The sequence below is a fragment of the Haliotis asinina genome, chromosome 1 (assembly GCF_037392515.1).
Source record: "Haliotis asinina isolate JCU_RB_2024 chromosome 1, JCU_Hal_asi_v2, whole genome shotgun sequence".
In the NCBI taxonomy this organism is placed as follows: domain Eukaryota; kingdom Metazoa; phylum Mollusca; class Gastropoda; order Lepetellida; family Haliotidae; genus Haliotis; species Haliotis asinina.
Window position 1 is genome coordinate 99,500,222 of NC_090280.1, and position 20,955 is coordinate 99,521,176.

A 20,955-nucleotide genomic window follows, 5' to 3' on the forward strand; every position below is an offset into this window, starting at 1 on the left:
AAGATAGGAAAGCCGATGATAGTGTTGACAACGACGCACAGCACTTTCAGGTACTCTTCGAAGATAATCAGTACAAGAATAACTCCTTCATACCAAAACAGAACACTTTGAAAAACATTAAGCAATAAAAATCTGTTTATAAGTCGTCGATCAGTAATGCTATGGACAATATTTTGAGTTTGTAATCATCTGGAACAATTTTATTCCTTTCTTCCTCATAAATATGTCATCTCATTATCACGTGAGAGATCGTTATCACGTGATCAGTTCAATCGGAATGAAGTAAGAAAACGCTATTTTGCCCACCTCCATGCGACTTGAATATTTGTCACCACAAAATAAACATTTCTGTGGCCTTTCACAGATTATCAAACACAAACAGGAAACGGAATACATATAATTAGCATTTAATTATGTGTTTTCAAGCTATCATAAAATATACCTCGAACGACAAAGGCACCGTAAACAGGAAATTGCACAATCGCCCCCCGTGTCCACCAGATAGCCGTGTAAACTGTCTGCAAACTCATTAGATGTACACACCCTGAAGTAACGTGCTGTACTGCATCACACCTGTTGCCTGTCTCCACCTGTATATTCAGTGATACCCAACTACAGTCATTAACTATGCCTGGCCGCGTTCGGCCCAGCCTTCACTCCAGTGTCACGTGTGTGATACAATAAATTGCGTAATCCAAATGAAAGTTAATATTGTGTTGCATTCGGCCAAAAAGATGAACCAAGACAAGCACAATTCGCCGCACTGATGTATTTGAAATATGTACCTGTGTTTCATAACCATAGCTGTACTACATACTGTGATACATCTAAAACATTCAGTGAAAGCTTCATACATTTTCGTTTTTATAACAAATAATGCAATGTTCTCAGGAATGTGCGTGTTCCCTCATTCTGCTGACTCCTGGCGGAAACGGGCATTTGGCCGTTCCCAGTCCAACGCAGCATGCAGGATTATACACGGGGCTGGTTGTCTTCCACTGGCCATGCTGTCTTCCAGGAACGAAAACCTTTTCTGTTTCAAGCATATACATAGAATATGTGTAAACAAGAAAGTCCCAGTTTTTACCTGAAGTAGATCTGGTAATGTGTGTTGTTAGTTTTGTTGTAGAAAGGGTATGTATGCAAATACGTATGTATTCGATCTAATTGAAGTTGCCTGTATGTGTACAGGGTAAGTGAAACAACACATTCTTACCTGAATATACTGTGCACACTGAAGGGGATGGAGGAATGATGTCTTCCAGGATGAGGGATGTTACGCAAATCGCCGACATGATGCACAATTCTTCAGAAAATGATGATTTGTAGACTTAACATGATCTTACCGAATGCGTAATGTATCCGCCAGGTCATATGGAGTTTGATCGAAAGAGGGGGCGAAAGATATTACAACCTGCAGGGGGCGTTATGTTTCCTTATTTAAATTTGTATTTTCGTACTTTTTTCATTTCGAAATTATGTCACAAAGTGTGATTTCTTTTTTTAAATGCCTTTATCAAATCATGTCAATTTCCGAAGGCATAAATTAGGTTCAAGTTACTTATATGCATTTTCATGATCAACAAGTCATCATTCGCAAGCTGGACCGTACAGAGGTACACCATCCTCAACTTGCAATAAGCAAACACGAGATCAGTGAGCCGCTTGAGCGGCTCACCAGAAACCTTATAACAGTTACCGTCTAATTAGTTTGTTTTCTTCCCAACTTCTGTCATTTTACACAATGCACATCTATTAACGGTGGTCTTAAAAGAAACATCATTTCTCTTTCAAGAGGTTCAGAAACGTTTGCATTTGGTTCGGTTTGGTAAGACTGTTTGCTGTAATCGTCTTGGCAATGAAGTATTGCAGATTCATACCCGTGCAGATATTCAGAGAGATATGCATCATAGCCTAATTTTCATACATCAATAACATTTTTTCAGATGTGTTTACAAAATAGTGTGTATACCGATGAAACTGCATGCTCACTTCGTTCGGATAACACCTCACATGCGAGGGGTTCACGCTTCATTTGATTGGCTGAAACAGTCGCGCACGTTTACAGGGACTGTATGTTCTGTAAAACAGCATGCACGGCTAATGCGGGCATAAACTGATATGTACTCTGGAAGATACGATATCCACATGTCAACACCATGAGCTGTAATGAAATATCGAAGCAGGTATTTTAGTATAACACTAATTTTGATCAGTACGAGATGTCAGCTTTGGCTGGCACCGCGAGTCCCTTTTTTCAGTGTGCTGTGTGGAGTTACACAATCGACGTACGTCACTTCCGAAAAATATGCAAATGATTTAATAGTTTTCGCAGGATTACTTTTGACGAAATTGGCAAAGTTTTGATTCATGCAAGATGCGGTAGGGGTCGTATTAGTTTCAAAATATTCTGTAACTTTCTGCAAGATGAATACGTTGACATTTCCACCAGTAATACATTCAAATGAAATAAATCACCTTTTCATGAGCGATGAGTTGATTTTTGTGTAATTGGCATGTGTAAACAGCCGACCTTGGGCGTGGTATTCTGCTTTCCCGATGTTTTCACGTGCCGAAAAAATCGAAAATACAGAGGCCAAGTATGCATCAACCTAGGATGATTGTAAATATTTTGTCGGACAAACAACTTTTATTCTGCAGGTTGTAATCTGTTCAGTGCAAATGACGAAAGCGTGGCATCCGAGATCGAAAAACCTGTTCATTCACGACTGTCAAGTACCCCACCACCCTTGGGGATTTTACGGGACGCTTTAATTACCCTGCATCGTGTTCGCACCCAATCGAGGTGGTTCCACGGTGATTGAATTAATTAGGGGGAAGCGCTTCAGTTAGTACCGCGGAGCGCACCGTCTCGCGGACAAGAGACGATAGGCCGTCTCGCGTACACGTTACGTCTCGGACTGATGTATTTGCGTTTCGAGTTATTGAGAAAAAAATGTTTTGGGGATTGTTTAGAGATGGAAAAACGTTAAGTTCGATTAGCATGAATTGATATGACACGCAACATGATTTTTATGTATTTGGTAAATAGGTGCTATTTTGACATAGCATAAAGGTAAATATATAGTGTTTTTTCATACGCTTGCATTTATTTTTCTGCATATTTCAACTTTTCTATACCATATCTTACACAAATACGCAGCTCATCTGTAGCTCTGTAGTAAATATCACAGAAATGGCCTCTAACCTATATTTTAAATCCATACGCTGTTTCATCTCCAATCTGTGAAATTTGTTATTAAATTATTTAGAATTGTGACTCACCAACAAAACAGGTATGTCAGCATTTGAAATAAACAATGCATGACGGCATTATTTCTGTATATGAATAATATAACATCAACACTAGGGTGATAAACCAAGCTGAATGTAGTTGGTTATGTTTCATTGTTATATGTGTCCGTTTTTAAGAGAACCATTTAAGTTTGCTAAGTGGTGGTATTATTTTATCAGTTATCAATGATTAGTCCTGCTGCTTAAACATGACAACTTTAAAATATCCAAATTTAATTTCAATCCTAACCAGTCTAGATGATTAAAAAGGAAAGATAGCAGGGTGCTTTCATCATTATGACAAAAACGTAAGATTGGAGAAATATGTTGTGTCATAGACATGATAAAAGATTTACAATTCATTCTGATAGTCTAATTAATCATTAGTTGTGTCAGATCATATTGTTGTTATTAATGTTAGTCAGCTGTCTGTGTGAGAGACGGTGAGGTGTTTGTCCATCAGTCTTCTATGCCCGGGTTATTGCAGGGTAGCTTTTGACCAAGTTAAACCCTCCTAGAAGCTTCAGGAAGCTGTGTAATGAAGAAGTACGTTATGGATTGTGTGTACAACTTCCACCCAGTGTTTGCAATACTTTCATTCGTCAGTCTCTTCTGCTTGAAGGTCTTAAAATCTGCTGGCTCTGAATGAAATTTACAGGCCCATAAAAACAAGACAGACTTCACTGTACACAGTTGTACAAAATCATTTAGTAAGGCTTTGGTGCAGAGAGAAGTTTGTTTTTCTTAAGGATTGGTGTTGACATTCGTATGCTCAAAGCACTGAAATACCAGGAAGTGAAACTGTAAGTTATCGTAACATGAAGGATGATTCCTAAGTGTTAATAAAGGTAAAAAATATGGGAAAAATTCTCGTTGAATACAAATGACGGATAATTTTCCTGGAAGCCATAAGCGCCTGCAAATACTTAAAACCGCAGGCCCGATACAATACCAATTGGTGCTGATCCTCTGTGCCTGTGATTATTTCGAATGCTGCTTCTGTCCCTGGCTATTATCTCTGGCTACTCCTCTCCTCCTCAGCATCTGACCTGCTGGAGCAACAGCAGGCCATGGAGCAGGCACGACTCCTGACAAGGTTTCGGGAACTGCGTCAGTGGCAGCTGCAGCAGCAGGAGCAGTTGATGCAGCAACAGAAGACTCAGCTAGAGGGACTAAGGCAGGAACAGCTGAAGGTGCAGAGTCTACTGAACAGGGAGAGAGAGATGCAGTGGGGCGGAGGGAAAGGTGAGGCCATGTTGTGGGGGGATGGAGGGAAAGGTGAAAGATGTGGGTGGTTGAGGGTAGGGGGAACAAGTGAAGGTACAGAGTCGGCTTAGCAGGGAGAGCGAGATGCAGAGGGGACAGGTGAGGGTGGAGGGAGGGACAGGTAAAGTGCAGAGAGAGATGTAGTGGAGCGGAGGGAAAGGTGAGGGGTGTTGTGCATGGAGGGAGGGAAAGGTGAAGGATGTGGGAGGTGGGGGTAGGGGGCACAGATGAAGGTGCAGAGTCTTCTGAAGAGGGATAGAGATGTAGTGGGGTGAAGGGGACAGGTTAAGGGTGTTGGTAGAGGGAGGGAAAGGTGATGGATGTTGTGAGCATTGGAAGGGACAGGTGAGGCATTGTTGTGGGTGGAGAGCGGGAAAGGTGAAGAAATGTGGGTGAAGGGAGGGACAGGTGAGGTGATGGTGAAACAATGTTGTGGTTAAATGGAGGACAGGTGAGGCGATGTGGGCAGAGGGAGGGACAGGTCAGGCAGTGTTGTGGTTGGAAGGAGGGACAGGTGAGGTGATGTGGGCAGAGGGTTGGGGCAGGTGAAGCAATGTTATGGTTGGATGGAGGGACAGGTGAGGTAAAATGAGAGTGAGGTGAAGTTTACTAGGGAAAGGTGAGGTGAGACATTAAATGCTTTATTATTAATTACACACTCCTGATAGTGAATAGTAACAGCAAGTCCAGTAGTATTCATATATTGTTCACCCACTCCTGATAGAAGGATATTTTCCACCTTCACCTCTCTTACAGTGATACGTCAGCAAGGTAACACACCTACAAAGACCCCACCTCGTCGACGCCCACCTCTGCCCGCCAACAAGGACCCTATGACTGCCCTGATGTCTGTAGTTGGGAGCCAGGACCCTCTAGCTGTTACAATAGACCAGTCAGTGTCTCAGGTAAGTTATACCTGAGCAAGCTGTATTCATGATTTAGCCACTGTAGGTCTGATGGGTTTTTTTTGGGGTTTTTTTATCAATAAACAAGCAGTAACTTCATGTTTACTCTCTTCTGAAAATGCTTGTCAGTTGTGTCTTGCTTCTGTGTTACTCTTAGTATTAATGCAGAAAATATGTAAATATCAGTGCCAAAAGCAACTTCTGTTTAGCAGTTGTCTTTGTTGAGATTTATATAAACCGTTGACAACATATCCATTTGAACTAATTTTATTAATTCCTGCATAAAACCGCATGCCAAAAATATTAACTACATGTTTCTGTCTCAGTTTATTGGCTAGAAACATTAACTAGAAACTTGATAAACATCATAAATTTGGTTGTATTTGAGTGATTGGCCATATTTTTCTTGGACTACTTGTTAGACCAAGCTTTATCCTTCTTCAAGCATGTTAAGGTGTGAGCGAGACAAAAGACTTTGAATAAGTGAATGAATACTTGATAGTACAGGATGTTTTTCTGCACATGCAGTCCAAGTCATCTCTTCCCATGCCAGTGCTGTATGGATCCCCAGCGCCAATGTTAGATGACACCAGCACCAACCCAGAGTTGTTCAGCAACCCTGAGTCACACCCAGACTACCAGAAAGACATTGACACTGTGGATGAAGGAGTGTGTCCCATTCCTGACACTGCTTCAGAGATAAGTGATGGATCTTATTTGCCTCATGGTCAAAAGAAAAACTTCATAAGGAGTCAACCTTTCCTTGGCGACCTGGCTTCTGACACAGCTTCGGTAAGAAGTGATGGATCGTACATTCCACCAAAACAGTTTGTGCAGCGGAATGGTAGCACTATGCCTATGCAGATGCCTGTGTCGCCAGATGCAGCGTCCCTGCTGCAGACGCTGCTTCAGACGACCAAAGCAGATACGTTGAAACAAATGCTGGGTCTCGTCCCTCCTGAACGCGTTGTGATTCCGGATCAACCACAAGGGATGAAACACAGAGTTGTACGTAGTGATCTGGGTCAGGATGTGAACAGGAACTGCTCTCAGGATTATGTGGATAGTGGAACAGGATTCCTAGCGACACAAGAACAATATCACAAATATGACCACCTCCAAAATGGGTCTCGTCATCAGTTAGAGAGGCATGGAGAGGACAGTAGTGGTCAACACAGGCGGAGTGCAGAGTACAGACATACCAGTCAGGGAGAGAGAGACTTCAGCCAGGTACAGCCTGACATGGAAAGGTTGTTAAGGGATGCCCAAGATGAAGGTCACTGGAATCATAGGAATGGGAAACAGCTTGATGATGTGGTCGAGGAGGACAGTTTGATGGAACAGGAAGAAGCAGAGGTTACTGTTCAAGAGGTCCAGGTGAGGTTTTATCATGATTGTTTGATGCAGCTATTTAGTTGTTTTTGTTTAAAGGGATAAACCCAGGATGGGTTTCTGCCACATTCCTCTATCAAAATATGAATTGCCACTGACAGAAATATGGGTTGTGTCTTATGGGCACAAAATATTTGAAAATACCGCCTCCCCAAAATACAAGTCCGGCCAAAGTAAACATAGTGCAGTATAAATTGTTACCATTCGCTGCAACCTCGCAAAAGATTATTTAATAAGTTCAACCAATGAAAACATGTGTTTCTAAAAGTCTTTCATTTGGTAACTTTTGGGTTCAGTTTTGTTCCTAAACATGTCACAGAAAATAATCTAGAGCTTATTAAAACAGTTTATTTGCATACAAAGTAAGTAATGCATTCAACCAAAAGCTTTACATGCCCAAATCTAAAAGGAGTCCATCTAAGATGAACCTGGTGGGGCATTAGCCCACCTAAAATAATTCCTTGGTTTACCACTATAACCATGCATCAGGAGGCAGTGAGGTTAATTTTTAACAACTTTATCATTGACTCTGCCCTGATGTGACCAACTCACTTGTGTGAAAATTAGTCATCTTACAAATCATTTCGTGAGAGCAGTTTTACAGGAATAAACTTTAATGTCTAAGGCACCGTTGACTTGACATGGTTAACTTTGTGGTTGTAAGACCCTGGGTAGTTAAGAGTTGCAGGAGGTGACTGAGCAGATCAGGTGGTCAGACACAATGGTTGCTGCTCATAATAACAGTTACTGGTTTATCTGGTTGACTTACCATGTCTGTAATGGTAAGTGTGCTGAATGAAAGCGGATGACGTGTATGTGTGTATAAAAATTATAAGAAACACTGATTTGTGTGGATCCTATACTTGATTTCCATCATTTCTTGTAATGCCTGTCTTTGTTCACAGCAGGAGGCGAAGGTGCTGGGTATTGATGACAGGCCCATCAAGCCAGGCTTGGCAGGTCAGTACTTTACTCACTATTGTATTAATTGTGTTGTGTATGTTTAACCTGTATCGCTCTATTAAATTGACTTTGCAGAGCTATAGCGGTTTGTTTGTTTATTATGTAACACCTCACTCCGCAATATTCCAGCAATATTGGGGCAGTGTAAACATATCTGGACCAGACAATCCTGTGATCAACAGCATGATGATCAATCTCTACAGCAGGAAATGCAGCAGGAAATGTCGTCGGTCTGGTTCCTGATCACAGACGCGATGTCCGATCTCCATAAGCAGGAGCTCGGCATCCGTTCCTCTGATCTTGGCGGTCCGGGATCGTTTGAGAGAAAATAGGGTGCACCCAAGCCTTGGGTCTAGGCTCAGGCACGGGTGCTGTCCCTGTGGGAATGTCAGATCCAAGTTACGGCTCTGGGCCCCATTTCACAAAGCTCTCGTAAGCCTAAGATCTGGTAACTTTTCTCGTAACATTCGTATCTCCTATACTGTAACATAGGAAGTAGCAATGCTACGAGAAAAGTTACGAGACCTTAGGCTTACGAGAGCTTTGTGAAAAGGGCCCCAGGTGTCGTTTTCCCCGCTGGCCCTAGGGGTTTTGCACCGAGCACCGGCTCAGGTGCAATTCCGCTTGCCGGCGCTGGTCCATCGGGTCTTGTACTGATGATCTCCGGCAACCTAACTGGTGGTTCTCGAGCACCGGCTTTGCCGCCTGCCTCGGTTCCACTCAGTGCATTGGGTGTCCACTTGCCGGCGCCGGTCCATCTGGTCTCGTACCGTTGGTCACCGGCAACCTAACAGGTGGTTCTCGAGCACCAGCTTTGCCGCCTGCCTCGGTTCCACTCAGTGCATCGGGTGTCCCTGCTTCGGCAGCCGATCCCACGGGGTCTCGGCACCCTGCTTTTTCGGCGAACCGACGGAAGTGGAGTTTTTCGTTCGGATCGTCCCCTGGGCATGTACGCGAATGGATCGCGGTAGCACTGACGCCGGTGCTCATCGCATTGGGTGCACCCGATTCCACAGAGTTTCGTCTTCCTGGGAAGCGTTTACTCCATGCAGGGTAGCCGAGATCCAGCTGCTCAGATTACCTTCACTCATTAGCGAAGTCATTATAAAGAAATTGCGCAGGTGGTCGTCCCTTCGGACGCCCCCGATCCCCGCGGAGTTTCATCCTCCTGGGGAAGCGTTGGATCCGTGTAGGGTGGCTGAGACTCAATTGCGTATTTTACCTTACTCATCAGTGAGGTAATTAATCCGCTCCTGTTGGGTAGGCGCTCGCAGTTCGATCTCCCAGAGCTTAACCGCCGCTACTCGATGGGGGAGGATGTTTGACCCTCCCGTTGTCAGCTCGTCAGGGCCACTTCTTGCCGCCTTTTACCTCATTGAACCAGGTGTTGCGCTCGGTTTACCGCTCCTTTGAGGAGCAGTATCGGAACGCCGTGCAGCAACTTAAGGTTGCGGTGCACTCAGCCTACCTCTCTGTCCTGCAGAGGCAGCTTGTGTCACAGGAGGATATTTCCTCGTCCAAGTTAGAGCGGCAACTTACGGAGTTGCATTCACATTTGGCACGCGACTCGATTCGTTCTTGCGCGAGTGCTGATGATGTGTGCTGTGATGGGCCTTTCGTAAGTTATGGCTGTCTGTCTCCAGGTATTCCCCGGTTACACAGCAGGCACTGCTGTCTCTGCCTCTCTGGGGGCTTCGACGGTAGTTAGGGAGGCCACGGAGGCCGTTAGTCAATTCAAGGACTCTAAGCCCTTGCTTGAACAACCCTCCACCTCTCGCACGCGGTCTTCGGTCTTCAGCTCAAGCTATCCAGCAACTCAGTCTAAGGATGCGCCGAAGTGGACTGCTACAAGGGTAAGGGCAAGAGCAAGGGCAAGGGCAAGGCAGCTTCTCAGACGCCTTTTCAGAGGAAGGGGAAGTCGGACCCAGCTTCCCGGTAAGCGTGCCTCCGGAGCCCTCAGTTGTCCAGTTGCAAGCGGGACACTTTGCCTTCTACCCGACATTCCTGTGGGTGGTCGCCTCCCGTTATTCCTCCGGGAATGGGAGAGAGTCTCGTCCAATCCCTTGGTCCTGTCCACACTCAGGGATGGCCACATGCCACAGTGGAAGTGAGAGCCTCCTTCTTTTGCCAGGATTCGCTGCACTCCAGTGCCGAAGTCGCCGGAAAAGGTCCGTACTGGACAAGACAGCCATAGAGATGGTTCCATTGGGACAGGAGAATACAAGGTTCTACTGTGCTCATTTCCTGGTAACCAAAAAGGACGGAGGGTTCAGACCCATTCTAAATCTCAAGGGTTTGAACAACTTGAGAGAGGTGCCGTCTTTCAAGATGGAGACACTGAGGTCAGTGATCTCGTCTGTAGAGGCAGGGGATCGGCTTACGTCAATCGACCTCAAAGATGCATAAATCCATGTACCAATGCATCCTGAGTTCAGGAAATACCTTCGGTTTTCCTTCGACTGGGTATGCTACCAGTTTTGTGTGCTCCCCTTCGGCATCTCCACAGCGCTAAGGGTGTTCACCAAACTCATGCTAGTACCAGCTAAGGTCGCCAGGGCGCAGGGCAACTTTTGTTTCCCGTACCTGGACGACTGGATCCTCAGAGCGCTCTCCCAACACCTAAGTCGAGAATCCACACAGTCGGTGATGGATATTCTCACCAGACTAGGTTGGGTTATCAATCTAAAAAAAATCAGAACTGGTGCCGACGCAGGATCTGGTTTTCTTGGGGGTGAGGTTCGAGACTACCCGAGGGGTGGTTTCTCTGTCCCAAGAGCGCATTATCAAGGTACAGAGGATTGTGTTAAGGTTCCTACAGTCCCCTACTGCCTCGGCACGAACGTGGCTTCAGTTGCTAGGCAACATGGCGGCAACTGTGGACATAGTTTGGCGTGCACGTCTGAGAATGCGTCCCATTCAGCAGGCATTAACACGACAGCGGTCCCACTCGGAGAGCTACAAGAAGAATCTGGCTATTCCCCAGTGGTTGATACCTCACTTGCGGTGGTGGACAGATACCGGGAATCTATCCAAAGGTTTACCTCTGATGACTCCGGTACTGTCGCTCACAGACGGATGCCTCCCTCACAGGGTGGGGGGGCGTCCTAAGTGACCCCACAGTGTCGGGACTATGGTCCGACCACGAGGCGACCTTGCACATCAGTGTGCTAGAGGTGAGAGCTGCGAGGTTGATATTCGAACGTTTCGTGGATCAGGTTCGAAGCTGAGTGGTTCGTCTAGAGATGGACAACCAGACGGCGATGTCCTACATTCTGAAGCAAGGCGGCACTGTGTCTCCATCACTCCTTCAGGAGGCGTGGCAGTTTCTGCTATGGTGCGATCAGTTCAGCATACAGGTTATGCCTGTCTATCTCCCAGGGGTCAACAACGGCGGTTGCGTCTGGTGGACGTCATATTTTCAGACCCGGAACTATGTTCCATAAGGATCGGGTTAGCATACGCTTACCGGATTCATACTGCCGATTATTTGCTTTGCATTACTGTGCCTATCAATCTACCTGTGTTTATGCTGCCTGCGTTGTCTGATAATACATACCGTAAGGCTCATATATTAGACTTTATGAAACCTCTTAAAGTTATATTAAGAGAACAGCCTTGCACCGTAAGGAGAAACAGCTATTTTGCTGTTATGGTGGTGGCAAAGCTGGCTATCCGGCTAGCACACAGACGGTATCCCGATGGATTGTATCGACAGACTACAAGGTCTATTCATATAAAGGCTTATCTCCCCAAGAGGGGTTGAAAGCTCACTCAGTGAGAGCAGTGGCCATGTCAAAATCATAGGCTGCAGCTCTGCCCATTGAGGCGATCTGCTCAGCAGCTATTTGTAGTCATCCGAGCACGATCATCCGTCATTACCAACTGAACAGACACTCACGAGAGCGTGCTCGGTTCGGTCAGTCAGTTCTCTGCAGTAGACAGAATAGCTCCGCTCAAGCTGATTAAGCTTTGTCAGGTGACTATATCTGTTTCCACTCGGTGGTGGGTGACTGTCCATTCCCATTTTATCAGCAGTGGTATTTAGTGATGGTTTTTTAGTCCCGCCCCCCTTTGGCTGGGTGCCTTACTTTCCTTTCCATTTCCCCGCTTAGCTTGCTAGTGCGGTATGGACAGGGTTCAGTTTGGCAAGTGTCCCGTACGTCCAGGTCTCCAAACTTTGATTTGGGTGGGCGGGGTTTGTGTCATTTGGGACTTCCTAAATTCTAGCCAATGGGCATGTAAGCTTTGACAAGCGGGTCCTCAGCTTTGTCACGCCCCCCGCCTTGATTGACATCAGCGGTCAAGTGACCAGGTCAGTGACTTTTCTATTTCCGCGTGGTTGTAGATTCGCACTTCGATCGAATGGACTGTGCTGTCAGACAGAATACCACTCCCTATTGGTTATCTTTTGGAGTCTGTTTAATGCTTATATGTACCCCAAGGAGGACTTCTTCTGAAAAAGAATTATACAAACCTGTAGAGGTTATGAATTCTTTGAAGAAAGTCCTCCTTGGGGTACTGCCACCCTCCTCCCCTCATTCTGTCTGATACATTCAGCATGAAAAGTGAGGTGCAAGGTAGACGGCCAGAGTTACCTGCTCTTGGCTGTAGGGGGCCCTGGGAGGCCCTGTAAGGGTGGTCTCACAAGACAAAAAATGGGTTTTTTGTTTTGTAAATATTTTATTATCAAAAATAGCTACAACTGTCATAGGGATTTTTAATGGACATAAAAATGCTTATATGTACCCCAAGGAGGACTTTCTTCAAAGAATTCATAACCTCTACAGGTTTGTATAAATCTGTTAACTCTGATATTATTTCAATACTGTTGAAACTATATGAAAGTGATGTTAAAGCTAGGTCACTCACTCACTCACTCACTCACTCACTCACTCACTCACTCACTCACTCACTCACTCTGAACATGTGATATCGTTGCCCACACGACCATCTGTAATTTTACCTGTCCAGGCAAGTTACTTCATGGCCCTGTAAAGAGACTGACTAGAAATGGTCTTGATCAATATATACGTGTTGTAATTGACGGCTAAGGGAAAGCATGTTGACCTTTGTTGATGCGTGACATTGTGTCAGAATGTCATAGATATATGCTCATGATCTCAATCACTATATTGTTGGTCATGACCCAAATGTATTGTCATTCAACTGGGACATAGTTCATTTCAGCTTTTAACAACACAGTTTGCTGGGATGGCATGTCCATTGCTAACAATATTGCCAATATACTCATAACAGTGAGCCACAAGTAGCCAGTACGCTGACCCAGACATCTTAATGGGCTTCAGTCATTGCTACAGTTATGATAGTGATATGGCCACAGTACTGTTGCAAGTGGTGTTGATCTCAGTTACGTGAGGTCTTCATAACATGATATGTTCTGCATACAGGAAAGAAGACATTTGACCAGCTGCTGGAGGAACAGATGAAGGAAGAAGAGGAGAGGGTAAGTAGATGGATGGGAAGATAGTGTTTGATTATTTCAAGGATAATTGGATATTGGGAAAGGAAGCAGGGAGTGGTTTTCTTGTTAATGGGGTTGTAAACTTTCTTATTCATAAGAAATTTTACATTCATTTTAATCTCCAAGAGTAACAAGATCAACAAAACCCAGGCAGGGCAACTGATTAAGATAGCTTTTTGAAAAATAAGAAAATTAACAAAACTGTTTCTCATTATGTCTTCTTGGTGTGTTTCAGCTAAGAGCAGGTGCATATGATTCCCCCAGTGCCAGGAAAAAACCTTTTCTACGCAAAGGTCAAGGTTTGGCCAGGTTTGGCCCTGGGAAGAAAAGGGCTGCCCCAAGAAAGCCTGTGACAACTGAGAAAACCATTGACAACAAACCATCTACCAACACTGAGGCAAAATCTGTCACTAAAGTAGTAGGTGTCTCACAGTAGATGACTATTCATACTGCTTTGCTGCCAAATGTCTTCAAGTGGTGTTGAACAATGTGTCAGAATTCACAATGTCTGAATAATCATGGATACAAATGAGTATGGCTCTTTTTTTACTGTTTTAATGTCTGCTCTAGTTGCCAAGTCCAAGTAGTTACTTGTCATCCTGAAGATCGCTATTCCTGTGTGTTGTCTGGAAACTGTCAAAAGCTGTGTTGATGTTTATGAAACAGTGAAAACCCTTCATGACAGAGGTAGCTAACAGTGACTTCATACTTGTTTCAGGGGAAAGTCAACAAGGCTGCTTCCAAACCAAAGAAGTCCTCAAATGTTCCTTCTCATAAGGTCAGCAAGGAGCAGCAATCTAGTCAGACAAATGGACTAAAAAAGGAAGCATCTCCCAAAAGTACCACAGCCAGAGTCTCACCACGTCAGTCCCCAAAAGTCAAGACAGTGTCACATCGTGACTCCCCACCAGATGTGAGGAGAGAGGCAGACCCACCGAGGATGAAGGAGGTCGACCAGGCAGAAGACGCTGGGCAGTTTGATGATGATGCGTCATTTGTGGGGAAAATCAGGAAAATCGAAGAAAACAAGAAGGTATCCTCCCACAGCTGTTTACTCTGTCGGCTTAATCTGTTTTACAAGAGAGCAATTAGCAGAGATGTCTGTTGATGTTCTCATGGGTCTCACTCTAATGATGTTGTCACATGTTTCTACTGATGTCAGAGGTGTTTCTGGTTGTTGTTGTGTATGTGGTCTGAAGTTCTCATGGCTGTTTGCTGATGCCGTCATATCTGTCTGTTGCTGTCGTGTGTGTCAGCTGATGGTATGTCTATCTGATGATGTCAAGTATGTCTACTGATGTTAACATGGGTGTTGAGTTAAGTCATGTGTTTGGGTTGATGTCACGGGTATGGGCTATTGTTGTCATGTGTGTCTGTCGGTGTCATGTGACAGCTGATGTTGTCATGGATTGCTGCTAATGTTGCCATGTGTAGGCTGATGTCTTCATGGTTGCTGGACAATGATGTTGTGTGTTGATGTTATTATGTCTGTCTGGTGATGTTGTCATGACTGTGAGCTGTTGATGTCATGTCTTTCTGATGATGATGTCAAGACTGTAGGCTGATATTGTCATGGGTGTCTGTTGTTGTCGTGTGTGTCTGCTGATGTCATTTTTGTTGCCTAATGTTATGACTGTTGGTTGATGTTGTCTTGTTTTTTGATGTATACATTTGTGTTTATTGATGTCATGTCTTTCTGCTTACATTGTCATGACTGTTGACTGATGTTGTCATGTCTATCTGCTGATGTCATGTCTGTTTGTTGATGTTGTCATGTATATCTGTTGTTGTCATGACTATCTGCGGATGTTGTCATGACTGTTTGCTGATGTTTTCATGACTGTTGGCTAATGTTTTCATGACTGTTGGCTAATGTTGTCCTGTATTTCTGCTGATGTCATGACTATTGGCTGGATGTTTTCATGACTGTTGGCTTATGTTGTCATGACTATCTGATGATGTTGTCATGACTGTTGGGTGATGTTGTCATGTATGTCTGCTGATGTTATTACTGATGATGTTGCCATGACTGTTGGCTGATGCTGTCATGTATGACTGCTGATGTTGTTATGACTATCTGATAATGTTGTCATGACTTGGCTGATGCTGTCTTGTATATCTGCTGATGTTGTCATAACTGTGTCTGATGATCTTGTCATGTCTATTTGCTGTCTTGTATGTCTGCTGACGTCATGACTCTTGGTTGATGTATTCATGACTTTTGGCTGATGTTGATATGACAAGCTGCTGATGTTGATATGACAAGCTGCTGATGTTGTCATGTATGTCTGCTCATGTCATGACTCTGCTAATGTTGTCATGACAGTTGGCTGATGTCATGTATGTCCATTCATGTTGTCATGACTATCTGTGAATGTTGTGATGACTGTTGACTGATGTTGTCATAGCTGTCTGCTGATGTCATGACCTTTAAATTGATGTTGTCATGTACTTCTGCCGGTGTTGTCATGACTGTTGACTGAAGTTTTCATGACTGTTGGCTGATGTTGCCATGACTATCTGCTGGTGCTGTCATGACTTTTGGCAGATGTTGTCATGACTGCTGGTTGATGTCCAACATACTATTCTTGCAGGTGGAAGAGGATGAGCTGGAGGTGTTTGAGCTTCTGGAGGATTTTGCTGACAACGTCTCTTTCTGCAGCAACTCCTCTGTTGTGTCACGGCTGCTGCAGAAGGGCCGGGAAGAACACCAGGTAAGACACTCATTCTACATTGTCACAGGTTGATGTTATTAATCTACAGAATCACCTCCTTTTCCTCCACAGAAATGTATCTATATTCAAATTCCAGTAATGTAATATGTGACTCTTTGACAAACTGACTATCTTACAGATAAATGTGAAAAATGTCAAGGCTGTTATTGAAGCCAAGAAGCATGAGAAGGAGAAGCTAACCGGACATGGTGCCAACAGCGAATCAAGGAAACCCCAGCCTCCTGCTGACATCGAGATGTCCCCCAGGGGGAGAGACACGTCACTGATAGATGGGGTGGATCTTGACACTTCCTCCGACACCCTCACTGACTCCTCATCATCTTCCTCGGTGTCTTCAGATGAGGAGTATGAGAAGGTCAAGGTTACACCCACAAAGAAGACAGATCTGAGATCAAGTGAAGTGAATCAGTCATATGAGGCATTATTTGATCAAAGTCAAAAGGAAGGATTTGTGTTTGTGAACAATAAAAACAGCAATAGTGACGCTTTTAGATCATCTAATTCAGAAATACGGACTTCAGTGCCTTTGTCTCCAAGCAAATCATTGACTCGCAAAATAGCAGTTAAAGACACTCATGATTCTAGCGAGATGCAGTCCATTCTGGAGAGACTATCAGCCGGGAATGAGGGTGTGTTGAAAGGGACAGACATTCACGTAGGGGTCATGACAGATCCAAGCAGTTCTCGGGACCAAGTGTTAGTGAATCAGATGTTTCATGGTGACCCCACTGGTGGTGGTCCCCAAACCAAAATCTCAAGCAGCAGTGAGGATAGTACTGAAGAAGACGATAGTGATGCTAGTATTACCCAGGTCAAAGGTCAGAAGTCACATGATCCACAGGTGAAGGACACCTCCATGTTTGATGATGAGGATGAATGGGCAGTTTCAGCTCCTCAGACACAGGTCGCCATTTTGGGTAAGGCAGAGTTTTTGACACAGTGATAGAAGCTGGCCAGTCTCCTATCATGCCTATAGTCATGTCTAAACTGGCCAGTAGTTTCAGACAATTAAAGACAAAGGGCTTTGTTAAATGTCATCTTTTTGAGAACTTGTAGGCTAAAAATTTCAGTTTTTAGCATGGCTGATGTGGACAGGGATGAAATTGCGTTTGTATGTTCTGGCTTTGGGTTGAAGATATTGCAGTATAGGATCAATGAGCTGGTATGAAAATCCACCAAATTTTATGACTAAACACAAGACATTTTCCCTTCTATAAACAAATTTTATTGAGATACTTGGAAAAAGGGAACTTACAGGCTTTCACTTTCAGAGAAGTATGAACCTACACTGATTGAACAGTATGAAAGTCAGGCCTTGTGGCAGTAATAGTTTGCCCCCACTGTTTCATTCAGAGACAATAACAATTGTCCCAGCTTCTTGCTTAATGACACAAGAATGGCCTGGAGGAAAGTATATGTTACATTTAACCACTTTCTAAATGGCCTCCTTTCCTAGGTCTAAGGTAGCCTTAGTGCAGTGTTAAACACTGGGAGTTAAGGTTAACCTTAGTAAAGATTGCTTTGTGAAAAGGAGACCCTGGTGTATTGAGAACATTTGACCCTGGGAATCATGCCACTTTACCTTTGTCAGCAGGGTACACAAAGGCCTGATCTGTACTACCAGTTGTTTTGTGAAAGCATTGGTAGCTAAGTGGGTTAGATTGCTGACTTTGTATGCTGGTGATTGGCAGTCTAAGTAACCTTAGCCCCAGTGTTATTCATTACACTCCTACACTGGATCTAAAAAACCTAGTAGGAGGTCACATCAGGTAACCTTTGAACGACCTATGACCATCCAATCAAATGTGAGACAGCATTTCAGACAATGGCTACTGTTTAAGGTTTGATAGGACGTACAAAATACACTGGTCACTAACAATGATCTCTCAACAGCGAAAATCCACATATGACACTGATATTTGACCTGCTGTATATATGCCTTTTGGTTTCTGTTGACATGGTTACCATAGGCAAATATTTCAGCAAGCTGACATCCTTCAATATTGCAAAAAACACTATTTTCATTCACTGTTGTGGCGTGCTCCATGTGTATCACCTGGAAGCAATTGTAGTGAAAATAGCATTTTTAATCTTTCAGTTACAAACCTTTGCATTGGTAAAAGTTCAAGAGGCGAATGTCCACTTTTGCAATTTGGTAAACTGTGATCTGATATGTCATAGGTTGCCTGGTGCGACCTCATACTGCGTTTTGTTAGACCCAGTGTAGCAGTGTACCAAATAACACTAAGGCTAAGTTTACTTGGACTGGGTGATTGGTTGTTTTTAATCCGCTATGATGCAACTCTTAAAAGTAAGAGTCTCTACTGTGAAAGTGTAATAAAAAAATTTAACATATGCTATGTTCTTTGCTGCAAAGATGCTGAATCAGCCAATCAGGAAGCTGATAAGTCGACACCACCTACATCTCGACTGGTTGCGCGACTGTTCCCCAAACTTAATAACACCAACCAGGTGAAACAGGCAGAGAAACATCAACAGGTAGGAGGTTTGAGAACACATTTGGAAGTCATTGTCTTCAGATCTGATGAAGACCTCTAGACAATGTCAGAATTTCATCTTGTGTCAAACTCCAGTAAATACATTTGCAATGTAGTAGCTATACTACATCAGTGTCTTAATTCTGGCCAGTGAGCACTCAGGTTACATAAACCCATGTGTTTCAGGAACAGCAGAAGCTGCAAGCTGCTGGCAAGGCAACACTAGGTGATGGGGTACAGTCCAAGATTCTCCGGGACAAACTGTCTGAGCTGGACAAGGAGATTGAGAAATTCCGTAACGAAAACGCTGGTCTTGAAAAGTTGAGGAAAGACAGAGAAGAGGTGGGTGTTTCCTAGTTTACGCGTTGGTGGTACATGGCTGGTTGCCATTGCTTCATATCATCCTTTTCATGTCAGGGTTACATACCATGTATGTAACTCATGATCATGAGTTTGAATCCCACTTTTCTCGGATTGTCTTGTCAATACTACATCTATGCTTATTGCATCAAATTCTTAATCAGAGACATTTTGGATCTCCTCCCCTCTGAAGCTGACAAACCTTGATGACACGGAGTCAAAAAAAAAAAGATATTCTTTTCAAGCAAACATTATGACAATTTGAGGTATAATTGCCTGTGTTTCAGTTACTGGGCAAGCTGCGACAGGAGATCTGTGACTTTGAGAAGGAGAAGGACTTGGAGGTCAAGCGTCTTGAAGAGTTCCGAGCCCAGGAAATTAAAAAGCTTAAGTAAGTGTTGAGATTTTTCTGGAATATCCATCAGTCTGGAAACACTCCTCCAGGGGATAAGGGGCAGGTGGTGAAGCCCAGTGGTAAAGTGTTATCTCATCATGTCAAAGTCTAGGTTCAATTCTCCACATGCATACTATATTGGGAAGTGCAATTCTTATACTACCTGGCCATGGTAATGCTTGATTATTGGAAAAGGTGATATCAAATCTTCCTGATTCATTAGCTGTGAATTTATTAAGGTTTAAGTTAACAGCATTTGAGTATTTAGTCTTTTCCTCCACGTTTTCACAATTCCTTCATTATATCGAGCATCTTCCACCTATTGTTACATCACACAGTGTGCGAAAGATGGAGGCAGTAGCAAAGATTATTTTTTCCATCAGTGACAGAAAGCAGTGAATGATGATATAAACTTTTCGTTGTCAGGCACGAGAGAAAGTTGTTCGAACAATACCAGAAGACTGTCAGGTCCATGCCAGACAAACGGGAGAGGGAGGAGATAGATGCTCTCAAGAGACAGGTAGCCCATGTTCTCAATACTTGTCAAATGTTAATGCATGCAGGCGTTTCTAAAAAAATAGGGTGTACAGGTACCAGGTGTGTTTGAGTCAATACATTGATTGGGTTTGTTGTGTGATGCAGTTATCAGAGCTGCAGGACGAGATGAAGAAGAAGGAGGCAAGGTGGACGTCAGCAAACAACCGTCTACGTCAGCGTCTGGAGGTGGTGGAGATGGAGAACCAGGAGCTGAAGGAGGAGGTCAAATTGCTGGAGAAACGGCGCCTCGAGATGATGCAGCGGGAGACACAGAAAAAGGTAGATCATCCTTACTGGGGATGTTCCCACTGGGTCATGGCAAGGCTTGATTGATTTTACATGATAAGTTGAAACAGTTCAGTTGTTGATACAGACTGTAGATGTTCCAACGGGGCCTCATCAGGAGTGATTGATTTTACATGATACCATGATACATAGTAGTGAGGGACACAGAAGGTAGCTTGCTCTAACAGGCGATGTTGTAAGTAGTTTCTCTGAGGGAGGAAGAAGTTCTGCATGATCCTTGAAACAGGGGATGACAAAGAAGGTAGTTTGCCCAAACAAGGGATGTTTGTGGTAGGTCCAGTGATGAGGGAGTGGTTCTGCATGATCCTTGAAACACTGCAGGTACTGGTTGTGGATGTGTACCATAGGTCTGGGTATAGTGACATGTTAACCACCAGGATTCATATGCTTGTCCATTAAACATCCAACTGATAAATTAGGAAATGATGCTCTGCACTATTGGTAGACATTATGATAGGTCTCTACAAAGTAATGTCAGTGACAGGATCAGGCAGCACGGAGGGTGAGGTCTGTGTGTAGAATTTCACACTGATCTCTACATGCCACAGGTGCCTGGTATCTGATGTTGTCAAATGTAATTATTGCTTGTTGTCAGAATGGCGTCCAGAAGAGTTTCCCACGGAGCAGCACCCCAACAGAGGACAAGGAGAGGGGTGCCAAAAGTGTTGTCAACGTCAACCATGGTCAGCTGTGCGACATTCTGTATTCTGTGGTTGTAGGAATCATAGTTGAGCAGAGAAAGTACATTCCCATAATCATATAACATGCAACCTGCGAATCGCAGATTATCTGGCCATCATGAATAAATATTGTAAGACATTTT

At 43.9% G+C, this 20,955-nt stretch overlaps 1 protein-coding gene across 2 annotated transcripts in view; it reads left to right on the forward strand.

Moving 5' to 3' along the window:
• Positions 1 to 20,955, forward strand: part of LOC137256480 (centromere protein J-like) — a 34,004-nt gene that overhangs the window by 5,670 nt on the left and 7,379 nt on the right. The window contains exons 3-17 of one of the 2 annotated variants that reach the window (XM_067794319.1): positions 4,336 to 4,539; positions 5,317 to 5,465; positions 5,994 to 6,842; positions 7,763 to 7,817; positions 13,229 to 13,284; positions 13,538 to 13,720; positions 14,021 to 14,335; positions 15,897 to 16,016; positions 16,156 to 16,954; positions 18,415 to 18,536; positions 18,722 to 18,877; positions 19,183 to 19,286; positions 19,716 to 19,809; positions 19,932 to 20,105; positions 20,728 to 20,815. In XM_067794319.1, the coding sequence (XP_067650420.1) occupies positions 4,336 to 4,539; positions 5,317 to 5,465; positions 5,994 to 6,842; positions 7,763 to 7,817; positions 13,229 to 13,284; positions 13,538 to 13,720; positions 14,021 to 14,335; positions 15,897 to 16,016; positions 16,156 to 16,954; positions 18,415 to 18,536; positions 18,722 to 18,877; positions 19,183 to 19,286; positions 19,716 to 19,809; positions 19,932 to 20,105; positions 20,728 to 20,815 (3,468 nt within the window). The remainder of the gene's footprint in view (positions 1 to 4,335; positions 4,540 to 5,316; positions 5,466 to 5,993; positions 6,843 to 7,762; positions 7,818 to 13,228; positions 13,285 to 13,537; positions 13,721 to 14,020; positions 14,336 to 15,896; positions 16,017 to 16,155; positions 16,955 to 18,414; positions 18,537 to 18,721; positions 18,878 to 19,182; positions 19,287 to 19,715; positions 19,810 to 19,931; positions 20,106 to 20,727; positions 20,816 to 20,955) is intronic. The other variant, XM_067794327.1, reaches the window with a different exon arrangement.